General features: G+C 50.9%; 3 protein-coding genes across 3 annotated transcripts; 1 reads left to right on the top strand and 2 right to left on the bottom strand.

Moving 5' to 3' along the window:
- Positions 1-6,565: 6,565 nt before the first annotated feature.
- Positions 6,566-8,437, bottom strand: FTJAE_11197 (26S proteasome subunit RPN4; the record flags this gene model as incomplete). The annotated part of the gene is made up of 1 exon (XM_037344115.1): positions 6,566-8,437. The coding sequence occupies one exon, from the start codon at positions 8,435-8,437 to the stop codon at positions 6,566-6,568; it is 1,872 nt and encodes a 623-aa protein (XP_037201765.1).
- A 5,175-nt stretch (positions 8,438-13,612) lies between these two features.
- On the bottom strand, positions 13,613-14,087 carry FTJAE_11196 (histone H4; the record flags this gene model as incomplete). The annotated part of the gene is made up of 3 exons (XM_037344114.1): positions 13,613-13,776; positions 13,830-13,967; positions 14,078-14,087. 3 exons carry the CDS (start codon positions 14,085-14,087, stop codon positions 13,613-13,615), a joined length of 312 nt encoding a protein of 103 aa, XP_037201764.1.
- Positions 14,088-15,705: 1,618 nt separating this feature from the next.
- Positions 15,706-16,260, top strand: FTJAE_11195 (histone H3; the record flags this gene model as incomplete). The annotated part of the gene is made up of 3 exons (XM_037344113.1): positions 15,706-15,781; positions 15,868-16,004; positions 16,063-16,260. The coding sequence occupies 3 exons, from the start codon at positions 15,706-15,708 to the stop codon at positions 16,258-16,260; spliced, it is 411 nt and encodes a 136-aa protein (XP_037201763.1).
- Positions 16,261-16,573: the final 313 nt, after the last annotated feature.

Below are 16,573 nucleotides of genomic sequence, written 5' to 3'. Positions count from 1 at the left end.
TTCAAGCTCGTTTCGAGGCCGCTTCCCAGGCAACAGCCACTCGGCTACTCACGTACACCATCCCACCAGGAGAGGCTTCCAAAAGCCGTGAGACAAAGGCCGAGATAGAGGATTGGATGCTCTCCCAACAATGCACCCGCGACACGGTCATTATAGCTCTTGGCGGCGGCGTTATGGGGGATATGATCGGCTATGTTGCAGCTACCTTCATGCGTGGTGTCCGGTTCGTCCAAGTGCCCACGACATTGCTCGCCATGGTTGACTCATCGATTGGTGGAAAGACTGCCATTGATACTCCAATGGGCAAAAACCTCGTCGGCGCTTTCTGGCAGCCGAAGCGTATCTATATTGACTTGACGTTCCTCGAGACGTTGCCCGCCCGCGAATTCATCAATGGAATGGCTGAGGTTGTCAAAACCGCCGCTATTTGGAATGAGACTGAGTTTACTGTTCTGGAAGAATCAGCAGCTCGCATCCTTGAGTGCGTTCGATCCAAGGGCGAAAGCCGCCTAGACCCCATCCGAGATGTGCTGAAGCGCATCGTTATCGGCTCAGCGGGCGTTAAAGCAGAGGTTGTGTCTAGTGATGAACGAGAGGGTGGTCTACGTAACCTTCTCAACTTCGGTCACTCCATTGGACACGCGTTCGAGGCTATCCTGACGCCGCAACTTCTCCACGGCGAGGCCGTTGCCATTGGCATGGTCAAGGAAGCAGAGCTCGCACGTCACCTTGGTGTTTTGCGTCCCGGTGCAGTTGCCAGGCTAGTCAAGTGCATCGCCAGTTACGATCTTCCAACCTCGCTCCGTGACAAGCGCGTCATCAAGCTGACAGCGGGTAAGAAGTGCCCGGTGGATATTCTTCTTGAAAAGATGGGTGTGGATAAAAAGAACGATGGAAAGAAGAAGAAGATTGTTCTCCTCTCGGCCATTGGCAAGTGCCACGAGCCACGCGCCAGCGTCGTGGAAGATAAGGTAATCCGGACCATCTTGTCATCATCCATTCGGGTCACCCCTGGTGTTCCTAAGGATCTGAACGTCACAGTGGCTCCGCCAGGCTCAAAGAGCATCTCCAACCGAGCTCTCATCCTAGCCGCCCTCGGTTCAGGAACTTGCCGCATCAAGAATCTTCTCCATTCTGATGATACCGAGTACATGCTTTCGGCAATCCATCAGCTCGGGGGCGCTTCTTACTCCTGGCAAGAAGCTGGAGAGGTCCTGGTGGTTGAAGGCAAGGGTGGCAACCTGCAAGCAAGCAAAGAGCCTCTGTATTTGGGGAATGCCGGCACAGCATCCCGCTTCCTGACTACCGTTGTCGCCCTTGCCGCCCCTAGCCAAGAATCTCGTGTCAACGTTTTGACGGGCAATGCAAGGATGCAGGTTCGCCCGATCGGCGCACTTGTTGATGCCTTGCGCTCCAACGGTGTCGAAATCGAGTATCTTGGTAAGGAGAACAGTCTGCCCTTGCGAATTGATGCCGCTGGTGGGTTCCAAGGGGGGGACATCGAGCTTGCCGCAACCATTTCGTCACAATACGTTTCATCAATTCTCATGGCCGCTCCTTACGCCAAGAACCCTGTCACACTGCGTCTGGTTGGAGGTAAGCCTATCTCCCAGCCTTACATCGATATGACTATCACCATGATGGCCTCCTTCGGTATCAACGTGGATGTTTCTTCGCATGAGCCCAACACCTATCATATCCCTCAGGGTACTTATAAGAACCCTCAGGAGTACACCATTGAGAGTGACGCGAGTTCTGCGACTTACCCCCTTGCAGTCGCCGCCATCACTGGTACCAAGTGTACAATTCCCAATATTGGCTCAAAGTCCCTGCAGGGAGATGCCCGCTTCGCTGTTGATGTCCTGAAGCCTATGGGATGTTATGTTGAGCAGTCTGAACACTCCACAACTGTCACTGGTCCTGCCCCTGGCCAACTCAATGGCCTTGCTCACGTCGATATGGAGCCCATGACCGACGCATTCCTCACGGCGTCAGTCCTGGCCGCTGTCGCTTCGGGCACAACTCGAATCACGGGCATTGCTAATCAACGCGTCAAGGAGTGCAACCGTATTGCCGCTATGAAGGATCAGCTTGCAAAGTTTGGCGTGCAATGTAATGAGCTTGAGGATGGTATTGAGGTGCTCGGTAAGAGCCGAGATGGCGGTGTAGTGACGCCAGAGGTTGGTATTCATTGCTATGATGACCACCGTGTTGCGATGAGCTTTAGTGTTCTTGCAATTGCCTCGCCTGGCCCTGTGGTTATCACGGAGAGGGAATGTGTTGGCAAAACCTGGCCAGGGTGGTGGGACATTCTCTCCCAAGCTTTCAAGGTCGACATGGTCGGTGAAGAGCCAGATGTCGATGACGATGCCCATGAGAGCCAAGAGACAGTTTTGGAACGCTCAGTCTTCATCATCGGAATGCGAGGCGCCGGTAAGACTACCGCTGGTAACTGGATGGCTAAGCTTCTGGGTTGGAAATTCATCGATTTAGATCAGGAGCTGGAGAGGCGTGCCGGGCGGACGATTCCCGAAATGATCAGAGGTGACCGTGGGTGGGAGGGTTTCCGTGCGGATGAGCTGGCACTTCTGCAGGATGTCATGGAGAACAATAAGACTGGACATATCTTCTCTTGTGGTGGTGGTTTGGTCGAGACTCCGGAGGCGAGAGAGATGCTCAAGAGCTACGGCAAAAGCGGCGGCAATGTCTTGTTAGTCCACCGCGACACCGATCAAGTGGTTGAATATCTCAACCGTGACAAAACACGACCGGCCTATACCAGTGAGATTCGACAGGTCTATTTGCGCCGCAAAGACTTCTACAACGAGTGCAGCACACATCTGTACTACAGTCCGCACTCCGAATCGTCTGGCTCCAAGGCGGAGATTCCCTCCGACTTCCAGCAATTCGTACATTCTATCGCAGGCAGAAACTCTCATTTCAAGGACGTTTTGAACAAAGACCACAGTTTCTTTGTGTCTCTTACTGTGCCTGACGTCGACGGGGCTGTTGGCCTTGTGCCAGAGGTTGTGGTTGGCTCTGATGCCGTCGAGCTCAGGGTTGATTTGCTCCAGGATCGTTCCATCGACTCTGTTACTCGTCAGATTTCGACTCTTCGCGCCTCAGCGAAGAAGCCTATCGTTTTCACGTTGAGGACCGAATCTCAGGGTGGTAAATTCCCAGACAGTGCCTATGAAGAAGGTCTCCAGCTCTACCGCCTAGCTTTGCAGATGGGCTTGGAGTACGTCGATGTTGAAATGACGCTGCCCGACCACGTCATCCAATCTATCACAGAATCTCGCGGGTATTCGCGCATAATCGCCTCTCACCATGACCCCAAGGGTACTATGTCTTGGAAGAATGCGTCGTGGATTCAGTACTACAACCGGGCTCTCCAGTACGGCGATATAATCAAGTTGGTCGGTATTGCTCGCACTCCTGAGGACAACTTCGACCTTGCCAAATTCAAATCTCGAATGCAGGAAGCGCAGAAGACACCCATGATTGTCATCAACATGGGCAAAGCTGGAAAGTTGAGTCGTGTGCTAAACCGGTTCTTGACGCCCGTGTCTCATCCCAGCCTGCCCTTCAAGGCCGCACCAGGCCAGATGTCCGCGTCTGAGATACGCCGTGCTCTTGCATTACTCGGCGATCTGGACCCGTACAAATTCTATCTGTTTGGAAAGCCCATCTCGGCATCTCGCTCGCCTGCTCTTCACAACACCCTGTTCGGGCAGACGGGTCTGCCTCATCAGTACCATCGTCTCGAGACGGACAAAATCGAGGATGTGCGTGAAGTGCTGGGGTCTGCTGATTTTGGAGGCGCCTCGGTCACCATACCTCTCAAGTTGGATATCATGAGTCAGGTTGACGAGCTTTCTGCTGCAGCTCAGGCCATCGGAGCTGTCAACACCGTTGTTCCCTTGGGCAAACCTGACGCCAATGGCCGTCGACGACTTTTGGGAGACAACACAGACTGGAGAGGCATGGTACACGCTCTTCATGACGCCGGTATCGAGGAACAGGCAGACCCTGATACAAGGGGGGCCGCCATGGTCGTGGGCTCCGGTGGGACTACCCGAGCTGCCGTCTTTGCTTTGCACTCTCTGGGTTTCAGCCCAATTTACATTGCCGCTCGCAACCAGGCCAAGGCAGACGCACTTGCAGCTGACTTCCCCAGCGATTACAGTCTACAAGGCCTGAGCCAGGCTTCAGACATAGACAAGGTCTCGCCGAACGTCAAGGTCGTCGTCAGTACTATTCCCGCTGATCGGCCTATCGACCCAATTCTGCGGGAGCTCGTAGCTGTCGTGCTCAGCCGGCCAGCTGTCAACGAAGAGCGCCGAGTCCTCCTCGAAATGGCATACAAGCCCAGCCATACCCCGATAATGCAGTTGGCAGAGGATGCCGGTAACTGGACCACAATTCCAGGGCTAGAGGTCCTTGCCTCCCAGGGGTGGTATCAGGTAAGTTCACTTATGCTATGACCATAGTTTTTCTGTGGTAGGAAGGATAGTTCAAACGACTAATCTGGTCTATTTCAGTTTGAGCTCTGGACAGGAATTGCACCACTTTACAAGGACGCCCGCGCAGCCGTTCTCGGCTTATAATGGAAGGTCTTGACTCGAATAAATCAACGACGACGTAATTTGGCACAAAGTAGGCCCTTATGTGCCGGCCACTTGGTTTCTACTTGCTTGGGCGCTCAAATATAAGCTGCAAGAAGACTATGGCGTTGGTGGGGAGATCGGGAACAAGATAAGACAGTTAGATAGAGTTGAGCTGAGTCGAGCTAAAGAAGGACTATGGCTATGGTGCGATGAGGCGGGGTGAGGTGTGCGTTACTATTCACAGAGAGAATGCATGTTGTTCATTACTACGTATGTCCGTTCGGTCACATGTTGCTGCTTCTGGTAAAGCCGTGGAAATGGAGTGCGCCCAAGCTGTGACGTTATTCAGACTCTCCCTACTGCCGTGCCGCAAAGAGGCATACGGTATGTGCAACTCTGTACCCTAAATTTCTAGAATTGCGTCAAGTGGATATCTGTGACGAAATTACGGTAAACTTGTGAAGTCGTCCTAACAAGAACTTGGAGAAGAGTTTACCAGAAAGAATAAAACTATCTAACACACTATGATGTTTGCTATGGGGCAGGCCATCGGGCTAACTTGGTTTATGCAGACCACGCTTACTTACAGCACTTTCAGATATAATTGTTTCGTTGCAAGGATCAAACCTTGTAAGACATTCATTCATTGCTATACCGTAGCTAGACCCATGCAACCCTTGTGACGTCGTTGCATCAATATCAGTATTAAGTACCTCACCAAGGGTAGTGGAGGGTGAGCTTGATACTGATCGGCAGTAGAATATGTATGTCGCATCCATCATCAATGCCCACTTATGATCGATTTTGAGGCTAGGATCTACAAACAGTGGTACAGTAGTTAGTACAGTAGTAGTAGTGCCAGATGTTTATGAGCTGTCTAAACTTAAGGGGGTTGCTGCTTACTTGCAGCATTGATATGCATCACGGTGCAGTACACACATACCTACGATCATAGGTACGTAGGCGTTGGGAGAAGGAGTTGCAAGTCTTTAATTCTGATCAGGTAATCTTTTTCCGTTGTGTCGCATTATATATATCATACATCATCATAATCTATAATTGTCGCTTATCTCCAAATATAACAAAGTACAGCCGGACGGACAGACAGTACATTCAGTAATGAGCTAACCCTCGCTGTTTCCGACCCTGTTCAACGGCTGAAAGCGCTATTGGTGTCTTCTCTATCCTTCCTGTCAATGCATCATGACGTTTCAACTCGCAGAAGCGTCTCGTCTCAACTCGAATTCCAATCCTAGGTATCATCTGCTCCAAAGAGACAAAGACAAAGCTCGCTGTAGTAAACAAAACCCAAACGCTCCTATTTTCTTTTTGTCTAGCCCAGTTACCAATCGACCCCATCAAATAAATCCGTCCCATCCCATCCCATTCCGATTTTTCCATAACAAACATAAGGCGGTTCTGGCCGGCCAGATGACCTGGTACGAGTAATAGTAGATAAACACATATATGCAAGTCGCATAGGAAATGACCTTGGATGACCGAAACAACTAGAATCAGGATAATGTACAATGACAACGAATGACAGTGACAGTCCATGACGGACGCCATGTCATCATCAGGGAGTGTCGGGGGGGGGATACTGGTCGGTGACTGAGACTTGTGTGGGCCCATATGATGTCACAACCGTAATATGTGGGTGCCCCATGACGTAGCTAGATTGACCGGAAAGGACCCTTCCTGCAGGAAGGGACCCTTAGACCCACCTGCCCGCACTAGGGCTAATGGCGCTATCGGTTTGGCACTTTGTCGACCAACCCGATTCAAGCAATCTCAAGCCTTGCGCTGATCGGTCCACAACCCGCCAAGCCTTGTTTCGACGGTGGTCAACGTCATGCGGCATCATCTAACGGCACGGCGCCAATCCTGGGGTGACTTGACTTGGGCCGTCGCCAGGGGCAAAGCATGCGTGCATGCTAGCACGCCACGGGTGCAACTCAAGCACCGGCTCGTCGACGATGCTTGCCCGGAAGTTCCACGTCCGGATGGCATACGCGATAGTGCCTGGTTAGAGCATCCGCACGACTGAATGTCTTCTCCTCAGTGCAAAGATCACATCGCACCTTTTGCTTGCGGGCGTTGTGGATGGTGTCCTCATGGCGAGTGAGATCATATGGCCTAGAGAAGACAGTGTTGCAGGGCTTGCCAGTGCTTGGGTTGATCCTGTCGCAACGATGGGGGCCCGCCTGGGTGTTCAGCAGTGCAGATGTCATTCCCATGTTGCGAGGCTGCGAAGGCCCAAGGTTCTGTGTCTGTCGGTGGCCTTCCCGCTTGTGCTTCTGGAGTAGCGCTGGGGTCTCAAATCGTAATGTGCAGCCGTGGTATGTGCAAGTGTAAGTGCCGCCATCAGCAGCAGTGCTGCCGGGGCGGGTTGCAGGAGTGACATTGCGCGATTCATTCGAGCTCGATCCAGCGGAGCTCAAGCGTGGTGGTGTCTCGTGGTTCATCCGCGGGTGCGCAATAAACGGGTATTGTTGAGGCACCGAAATTCCATTGGCTGCGTGCGATGACAGGAAGTTGAAGTGGTTCTGGCTGTGCGTGTCGTGTATAGATTCTTGAGAGCTAACCATTGACTTTGGAAACTGGTCCAGATCAAAGCCTGAAGAGCTCTGAGGAAATAAAGGGAAATTGTTGTCCCCTTCAGACTCGTTGAACTCGAGAATAGCATCCTTTGGAGAGATGGTCTTGGGAGTCTCGGGCTCCTGCTTCATGTTCATCTGTTGACGCATGACCTGAGCATCTTGGTGTGCCTTGTTCTGCTCGCGCATGCGCTGTGCGCTGTTGAATGTCAAGTTCTGTGGGAGTCCATGGTTGCCGAACTCATGGGCGGGAGAAGGGGCGAGAGGCGAGCCAGTTCTGAAGGGCGACCTATCTCGCGAGTTGCTAGAGACTGGCGATTGAGCAGCACTTAGATGCTGGTTGTTGGCGGCGTTGAGTCGCTGACTGAAGACATCGTTTGTAGGTGACAAAGATACCTGAGTTTGCGAGGGAGGAGTTGATGTGATGGCAAAGTTGGGGCTGTAGAGTTCGTCTGCATAAATGTCTGTCATAGTTCTGTCAAGTTTTGGGGCGTTGGCAAAACCTGGGTAATAAGAATGTGAGCTTGTGTCCAAGGATATGAGGCTGTCGGAGAGAACATTACCTTTTCGCCTCCTCTCTGAGTTATCCGCTTCGCCAACTGTAGGAGTTGCAGGTGAGTCACCCGCGATGGAACTCGCCACTGAGGCAGGGTGTGACCGTGATGAGCCACCAGAGAAGTCGGGAGCTTGCATCAAAGTCCGGTCCATCCTTGGCTTGCTGCTTGGTCCTGACAGGGTGATCGGATATGCCATTTCAGGCATAGCATTCTGCTCCAAGCCTCCGCAAGTCTGGTATCCAGCATAGGGAGCCATGGACTTGGCCAGATGATAGTATGAGGGATTGCCCTGGTCGTTTGCGTCGGTGATTGCAATATGTGGGTTCGACGTGTTGTGGTTGAAGGGCGAGGCAGGCCCAGCTGTCGAAGACCCTAAGGACGACAAAGAAGACTCGCGCTGGTGAGTCCCACCACGAGGTAACCTGTGAGTCTGTTGGGCAAGTGCTCCCCAAGTTTCGGGCTGCATGAGGTCGGTGGGAAGTTGTTGACTCAGAGCAGTGATGTCGTCTTCGTAAGTCGATCGAGGAAGGTCAGAGTAGGCGGCAGAGTTGTATTCTGTATGGCAGTTCTGAGAATAGGGATACTGCTGGTGGTGCTGAGAGTGGGAAGAGTTGTGTTGCAGTTGTTGTTGGAGCTGAAGTTGCTGTTGATGTAGTCGAGGGATCGATAACATGGTGATGTTGTAAAAGATGAGTTTATGTTTAGAGTTGAGAGAAAGTGGCGAAAGGCGGGAGTGGTCGCTTTTTAAAGGAAGCAGGGACCGCTCAGATGAGCAACAAGGTGTGAGTGATGGAAGCCAAAAGACTGACTGATGGATAAGGTAAGGTAGGTAGGTAAAGAAAGGTAAGGTTAGTAGCCCGTATGGGAGGTACAGTACAGTGCTGGAGTCCGATGAGGTCACTAGGTGCACCCCCACCGGGCCGAGACTAAAAAAGACCCTGGGCCCACTCGATGATGCACAGGACAGCACCGAGGCCGGGATCTGGAAAGAATCGCTGAGCACCTAGCGTATGTATGGCCCAGCAGCAGCCGTGGAAGAGGGTACCGCAGCAGGGAGTGAGTGAGGTCGATTTGCGGTATGTAACCCGGTATATGTGATGGTGGTGTGGGCTTGATGACTCTTGGACAATTCGATGCGATGAGGGTGGGTGCTGTGTGCGTGTGGCATGCAACCTCGACAGGTTGTGAAGTAATTAATGTACCACGGTAGGTAAGTATGTCGTGGTGTGTGGATAATGTATATCGTCACGCCAGACTCGAGGCCGTTGTCTTGCTTCGTTTTTCCCCCTAGGTCAGCGGCGGATTGGCAGTTATGCGACACACTAACTACTACGTAGGTAAGGTAGGTCTAGGTATGTATGTGTGTGTGTGTGTGTGTGTGCGTGCACTTGAAATAACAGATCAATGATGGCTGTTTGATCATGGATGATGATGCTGATGATGATGATGTCTGTCTGGGTCACCATTCGAGAATATGGCCATGGCTGCTGATCTTCCCGCTGCTTCAGGTCGCTTCCAGTCCCTTCTCAATCGCCGCCGTGCACTGACGATAATTTACGACCATGCAATACATAATCCTCTCCTCTTGATTTCAAATATCCCGTCCCTCTTCCTCTCCCTCCTCGCGAGACGAACAAACCCAACAGCGAGGTGTTGACTGACTGACTAATTGGGCCCCGAGACTCAACAAAGCCCCCAAGCCTCCCGCAACGGACATGTCCACTCCTACTCCGGGGAATCCAGAGATGCATGCCCGTATCCAGCAATGGTACGTATCATTTTAGGTTTGTTCAAGGGCCAAGCCAGTTTGCGTCCAGGGCTGCATGGCTCTAACGCCGATAGGGGCCCATCAGAGCCGGTGCCCAATAGACTCTCTCAATTCCTTGGGCTCTGACGCTGCTCAGGAAAATCTTAGCCTGGCCCAGCAAGCTTGAAGGGTTCCACTGACGTAGTCTAGCCCCGCCGATCTTCCCATTTGTCTTGATGTGAATGGATACGTATCCCCCTCGCGCTGGCTCCCTCGCACAGCCACATCTCGTGGTTTGTCATCTGGTTCCGACGCCACTCTTTCAGATTCCGCCACACTCTATGCGAATCTCTACCCCACCATTTGTAATCACATGATGACTCTTTGTCAAGGTCACATGAGATATGTCGTCGTATGTTGATTCATCACGGTTCGACATTTCGACTGAGCTGCCAGATGTTGGCCAGTCCTGGGGAGTCTTGGAACTCAAATCAGGGGAGCTAAGAAAAATATTTGCAGAGTCGTCGTATGACACGCCCTATGGTGTGACTAACCATACCATGCATGTACAGTACATGTATGTGACTGTCTCGTTGATTCAAGACAACACCTGTTCAAGCGTTACCACCTACCCGGAGGATACTGCTCGATAGGGTAAAGACACAAAAACAGGAGGAAAAAATCTCTATCCCATCCTACCTAGGTATCGATCATGGGGAGGGATACGGAGTAACGAACTCGCTCAATGCAGGAACCAACCCTGGTCGCATCTCGCTGGTTGGGAAAAGTTCAACAATCGATGAAATGAATGATATAATTGGATGAACATTTGTTCGAATTCTTCGTTGCAGTGCATTCTCGGCCTGACCGATCCGCTATCAGCCGTAGGATGCTATCGGACTTTGTGCTCCAGCCAATCAGACGTGTGGCTCGTTGGAAGCTAAGCCACAAGCTCTGATTTTAGAGTCTAAATAATTTTAAGCTGCTCAGATCGATCTTGTTCGGTCCCACCTGTAGGTTTCTAGAAGCCTGTGTGTTCTGTTTCTCCGCGAACTGACTGAGCTGCCTCCGTGTCCCAGCCCAACGGGTTTTCCGGCACGATGAGCTCCTCGGACATCTTTGATGATGGCTTCGATTCCCCGATGCTCGGACAGAACTTCCCATTATAGATGATCAACAACGTGTGACTCTTGCAGATAAAAAGATATATTTGGAGAGATGCATGAGTATGTACATGCTTAGGCAGGCAGGTACCTAATAAATCTAAATCCGCAGACGCTTCGGGGTGATAACTCGGCACTCTGAACCAGGAAAATATTGGATGGACAGAACTTGCCGGGCCATAAGGTAAAGTAGGCACGAAAATAAAATCCTTCATCGTTGGAACCACCCTACCTAAGTACCTGGGCCTGTATAAAACATCCATGCAAGATTTACATATCACTTGGGCTGGGTGTGTGACTTTGTCGGCAAAAAGCTCATGACTTTGAGTTGCACGCCATGTTCATCTCGATCTTGTTTCCTTGCCCGGTCCGAGAGCCAAAGAAGTGACATGCAATGCAGTGTGAAACGAATGTCAGCTACCTACCGTAATTCTCAGCTGGTACCAAACGTTTATTAGCCATAGAGTCCTCAAGTGTGGCAGGCCTGGCCTACCTGGGACTAGGTAGCTACCAAGTGCTTCTCTTCCGTCCGTTGGGTCCGCCCGCGTAGGGCTGGCGGCGAAATCTCAGCACAGTTCCCGTGCCCGCAACGGCGGCGGCTGAGGCCGGCACTGGGCGATCCATCTCTCGCTATTAGAGTCTGAGCATCTATCTCACTACGTACATGCGTACAATACATTCGATGACTTATATGTAGTCTCTGAGGAACCGATAGCTAGTCTTTACCGCATGTCCGTGTGTGTGAATAGGATGCTAATGTGTTTCCTCTGGACTAAGTTAGATACGATGCAATTTGCACATCGGAATCTCAACCATCCGATTTCGTTGTCGTCGGCGAACAAGATGAGCAAAGGATTAACAGAGCTGAGCAGTCACCAATCCGTGAGAGAAACAATGCTTGATCGAGGAGGCATTGTTACTCTACAAGTATGTATGTATGCTACGTTACCGGGGTCTTGACAGTACATACCATACCATACACTATTCGATTCGATGTAAGCTGGTACCGACTGACTGGTCAAGGCGTTTCTCTGCACGACATGGACATGGTTGTTCCATCATTGCTTCCAAATATCCATCTCGAAATCTACAGTACATTTGTTGTCCGCACAGATCGATCTCATCCTTGATATCCAGCTTCCACCGTTCGGGCTTGTCCGCGTGTGGGGGGGGACCTCATGCATGTTCTGTGAGCACACCTACCTACCTTAGTAGACAGCTTCATGACAAACCCCATTGCCGAGAGTTGGGCTACGGATTTGGCCATGGCCATTCATTCATTATCTCCGTCGCTCTCGGGTTTCCAGAGTAATCCGATCGTGTCCAACTCCAACTTTTCGGAGCCATTTGTAATCCCCGTCATCATTTAGCCACCTTCAAGGCTGAGTCATGTATTGTTGATCAATGCCGACGGTCTTTTTTCTCCTGCCTGTTCATCCGTAGGTAGTGGGCATGGGCCAAACGGTAAATTCCACTCCACGGTTGTGTCTGCGTCTGCGGCGGCCTCTAATTTTAGCAAACAATCCACGTGGTCCAGGCCCGACGATCCTTTGTTCTCGCCACCCGTAGGCTCCGTAATCTGCTACCTTCGGCCGATTGACAAGAGCATGAGAGGTATCCGAATATTCATCTATCAGGTGACATGCGTGCCTGGATCTGTTTGTCCTTGCTTAGTATGTACCTAATTGCCTACCTAGGTATCTACGAGTTTCCAATACGTTACCTCTCAGCCAATATCAAAGATGAGTTTCACTCCGACCGCAGTTTTCAAGCAAGGTTCGGGATAGGTACCGATCACAAGGCGAGATATAGACTGTTCCAGAACCGCATTTGTTCAGTCGCCAATGCCTGCCGCGTTCGTATTATCTCAACCGGCCCAAACAAATACGCAGTAAAAGTGACTCATTTGTGAAGGCAGTGCAACAGTGGTTATTGAGATGTAACCAGCTGTCTCCAACTTGACACTCAGTTTATGTAATTGGCATCCAGGGTAGGCTGAGACGTCGGCAGTCTGGGCAGTCTGTGTTGTGAGTGAATCAATACATTGACATTGAGACCAACAGTGTAATCGTTTTATTTATTTATTTGTTCTAAAAGAGGTTTCATCTTGGTCTGATACGGGTGTGTGCTGACGTTTCCAAAGCCAGCCGTCAAATGGTTTTTGCAGCTTCACAATGTGGTGCTCCCCTTGTAGACTTTGACCTACGTTTCTCAGCAGAAGCCAAACTTTGTATGCTAGTATGAATGGGAAGCCTTAACGCGTAATGTCATGAGAGAGAGACAAGGATACAATATGAAGGCGTGCAACCCTTTTCCAGAACACGAGCATTGAAAAACAGTCACATGGATGGGGCCATGTCAAATCTCGCGACCTTTACCGCATCCTTCGATGCAAATATATCCTACAAGCTCCATGACAATATACTCATCAACTCAGTATATCCTGAAAGCTGCACGGCGTACGCGCTGACGATATTCGGTGTATAAAGACGGACAGGACTTCATGAATAGCCGTCGACTATCCAGACGCGTTCATGGAAGCATTGTTAACGGCACTACCCGTCAACGCGCCTCAACGGCATCCACTCGCGTCAACAACATAGCACATAACAATCATTACATGCACAGCGCTCGGCAGCCTGAACGCGCCGGCAATGACGCGACCAGATCAGCGCATGGGCACTGTCGGCGTTCACAAACGGATTACAAGAGTACAGCAAAATGTTTACAACGCCTCAAATAGTTGGCACTATGTGATGATAAAGATCGCCTCGAGGGCATGTTCGATTATCCCCGAATGTAATCCCCCGTTTCCCTATGATACAGAACACCCAAAAACAAGACCGGACCCATTTGTCGTCATGAAACACCCTACATGGCCCTGCACAGCAAGCAGTCGACCGCAAAGATTCGTAACAGCATGTAAAACAGAGCGCGCTTAACCACCGAAACCGTAGAGGGTGCGGCCTTGTCGCTTCAGGGCGTAGACGACATCGAGAGATGTGACTGTCTTGCGCTTGGCGTGCTCGGTGTATGTGACGGCGTCACGAATGACACCCTCGAGGAAGGTCTTCAGGACACCGCGGGTCTCCTCGTAGATCACTGTAGTGCGTTAGGGTCACGATCATGTCAGTCTCATGTGGTGGGCAACTTACTGGCAGAAATACGCTTGACACCACCTCGGCGAGCGAGACGTCGGATAGCGGGCTTGGTGATACCCTGGATGTTGTCTCGCAAGATCTTTCGGTGACGCTTGGCGCCGCCCTTGCCGAGACCCTTGCCACCCTTGCCGCCTGAAGATGATTGTAAGCTTGGGGAGGAAACGTGAGAGGCGCGTCCGCAACGCGTCGATGGTGGTCGAGCAAGTATGCAGATGCGGATGCAGAGGCGAGTTGTTACTTACGTCCAGTCATTGTGATAGAGAGTTGGTTGTTTGGTTGTGTGTGATATGTGTATACACTCGCAGTGTATGGGGATGTGCAGTAGATGTAGAGAGACGTTGGATGAAAGTGTTTGAGTATGAGGTGCAACAATGAAGAGCGGGAGTGGGAGAGCTTAAGTACGAGTGGGCCAGAATCGGGATCAGTTGGCTGGACCCACTGTGTGATCTTGATCCCTGCCGGGCGACGCGATCTAGGAGCAGAGGTGCCTAGTGACGCGAGTTTTTAAGCTGACGAATTAAAAATTCGGCTTGCGTTGATTTTTGAAATTGAAAGCGGGGGTCTCAGGCTCTCTCCCTCTCTCTCTCTCAGTCTCAGCTTAGTCTAGGTTCCGGCACTCAGCAGCATAACACGCACCCCGGCCAATTGAACTCCGTTGAGCCAGCCACCCACTCGTGCAATTGGATGCAATGTTGTCCCATCCGTGTAAAGTCTTGTTGTAGGGTAGTTTTTAACCACAATGTGTTTCTCGGTCCATGTGTATGGATGGCATGGTCAAACTGAATACGTAGCGATAAAGCTATTGAAATGCTATTGTAGGCTCTACGGCATAAGCTTTAGGCTTCTGTGACTCATTGCTTGGGTACCTATCAACTGTGGCGATTTCCGTTACTGTTGCGTTGAGTTTACTGTTTTGTTGAACATGGTTAAATCTGTCACTGGATACATCCAACAACTTAAAATGCCCAACTTGATACATAGACATCAACCCAAAAGTGAAATAACCAAATAATAACAATTAAAGCTCAAAACACAGTAGCAAGGTATTAAGAGGAAAGAATGTCAATGATTACTCTTTGTATTGTAAAATTACCAGAATAGTATCATGCACAGTCCATGCAACTGAGAACACACAAAGCCACAGCCAATCATAGACTGACCAACAAGCACTACAATGGAGCAGACTACAAAGACCAAAAACATTCATCACATCTAATAATACACAAGGCATAGTAGTATACACATAGACTCATACAGAAACTGTAATGGGAAACGAGATACTAGCGGCATGTTCCCCAGAGTGGACTGACTGACTGCGGCTACGTACGTACCTCATCCCCGGGTCGAGTTTGGCCTCAGTCAGTCAATCAATCAATTATCGGAATAATCGGGTGCCTAGACAGAAATTCGCCATTGGCTGCCTGGCAAAATAGAGATCAGATTCCAACGGGTGGGTGACTTTGACAAGCGTGCGTGCGTGTGCGTGGGGCGCTACAGTCAGTCAGTCAGTACCTTACGCGTGCAGACAAGATAAACGTGAAAATCGGAGCCAATAGAAAATCAGCACGCGTGCAGCTTTTTTTTACAGTCAGTGGTGCATTTTTCGCCAGGGCCCCATTTTTCCATTTTCGGTGGGTGATTGCAAACAACTCACTCCAATCAGCGCGCACGGTCCACTGCACTCAGATCAGCCACCGCCTGCACACTCAGGTATAAAGGAATCCCCCCGCCTGCTCCCTCTCTCGACTTTTCCTTCTGCATCACACACCCACTTCAGCCTTCCACCCCCACAATCATCCATCAACAACAACCACCATCAATCAACCACATACTCTTCTAAACTCTTCCATCTTCACATCAACCTTCAGCAATGGCTCGCACTAAGCAGACCGCCCGCAAGTCCACTGGTGGCAAGGCCCCTCGCAAGCAGCTCGCTTCCAAGGCTGGTAAGTCTTCTTACCGCAACTTCAACCCGACGCGACACGCGTCTTGGTCCCATCAAAAGCATCATCACTAACTTCATCACCAACAGCTCGCAAGTCCGCCCCCTCCACCGGAGGTGTCAAGAAGCCCCACCGCTACAAGCCCGGTACCGTCGCTCTCCGTGAGATTCGACGATACCAGAAGTCGACTGAGCTCCTCATCCGAAAGCTCCCCTTCCAGCGTCTGGTAAGCGTCACCTGCTTCATCAACCACAGCTTGACACATACTAACACTCGACAAACAGGTCCGTGAGATCGCCCAGGACTTCAAGTCTGATCTCCGCTTCCAGTCTTCTGCCATCGGTGCTCTCCAGGAGTCCGTCGAGTCTTACCTCGTCTCCCTCTTTGAGGATACCAACCTCTGCGCCATCCACGCCAAGCGTGTCACCATCCAGTCAAAGGATATCCAGCTCGCCCGCCGTCTCCGAGGCGAGCGCAACTAAGCGACCTTACACATGGGTATTTGGGAGGATCACGACTTTTTGCTTTGACACGAGGGATATCATGGTTAGGGGATAATCAAGGCGTTCACGAGGAACATGCTTTCTACAGTTGGGATGTATATTAAATGGCAAGCTAATTAGCTGCCTTTCGCAATCGACCACCGGTCTTTGATCATCATTTTTCGTTCTTCGTGTGATTTGCCAAGGGTAGACTATGTAGTTAAATCGCCGCCGCGCGCCACCGCGTTCTCGACTCGAAACGTAAACAACGTAGCGCGTCCGACCGTACACGCGACTGATATCAACAGACTTA

The sequence above is a fragment of the Fusarium tjaetaba genome (assembly GCF_013396195.1).
Source record: "Fusarium tjaetaba strain NRRL 66243 chromosome Unknown NRRL66243_c0000273, whole genome shotgun sequence".
NCBI classification, from domain to species: Eukaryota; Fungi; Ascomycota; class Sordariomycetes; order Hypocreales; family Nectriaceae; genus Fusarium; species Fusarium tjaetaba.
Note: the sequence above shows the minus strand (reverse complement) of the source record. Positions and strands in the feature narration are given on the sequence as shown.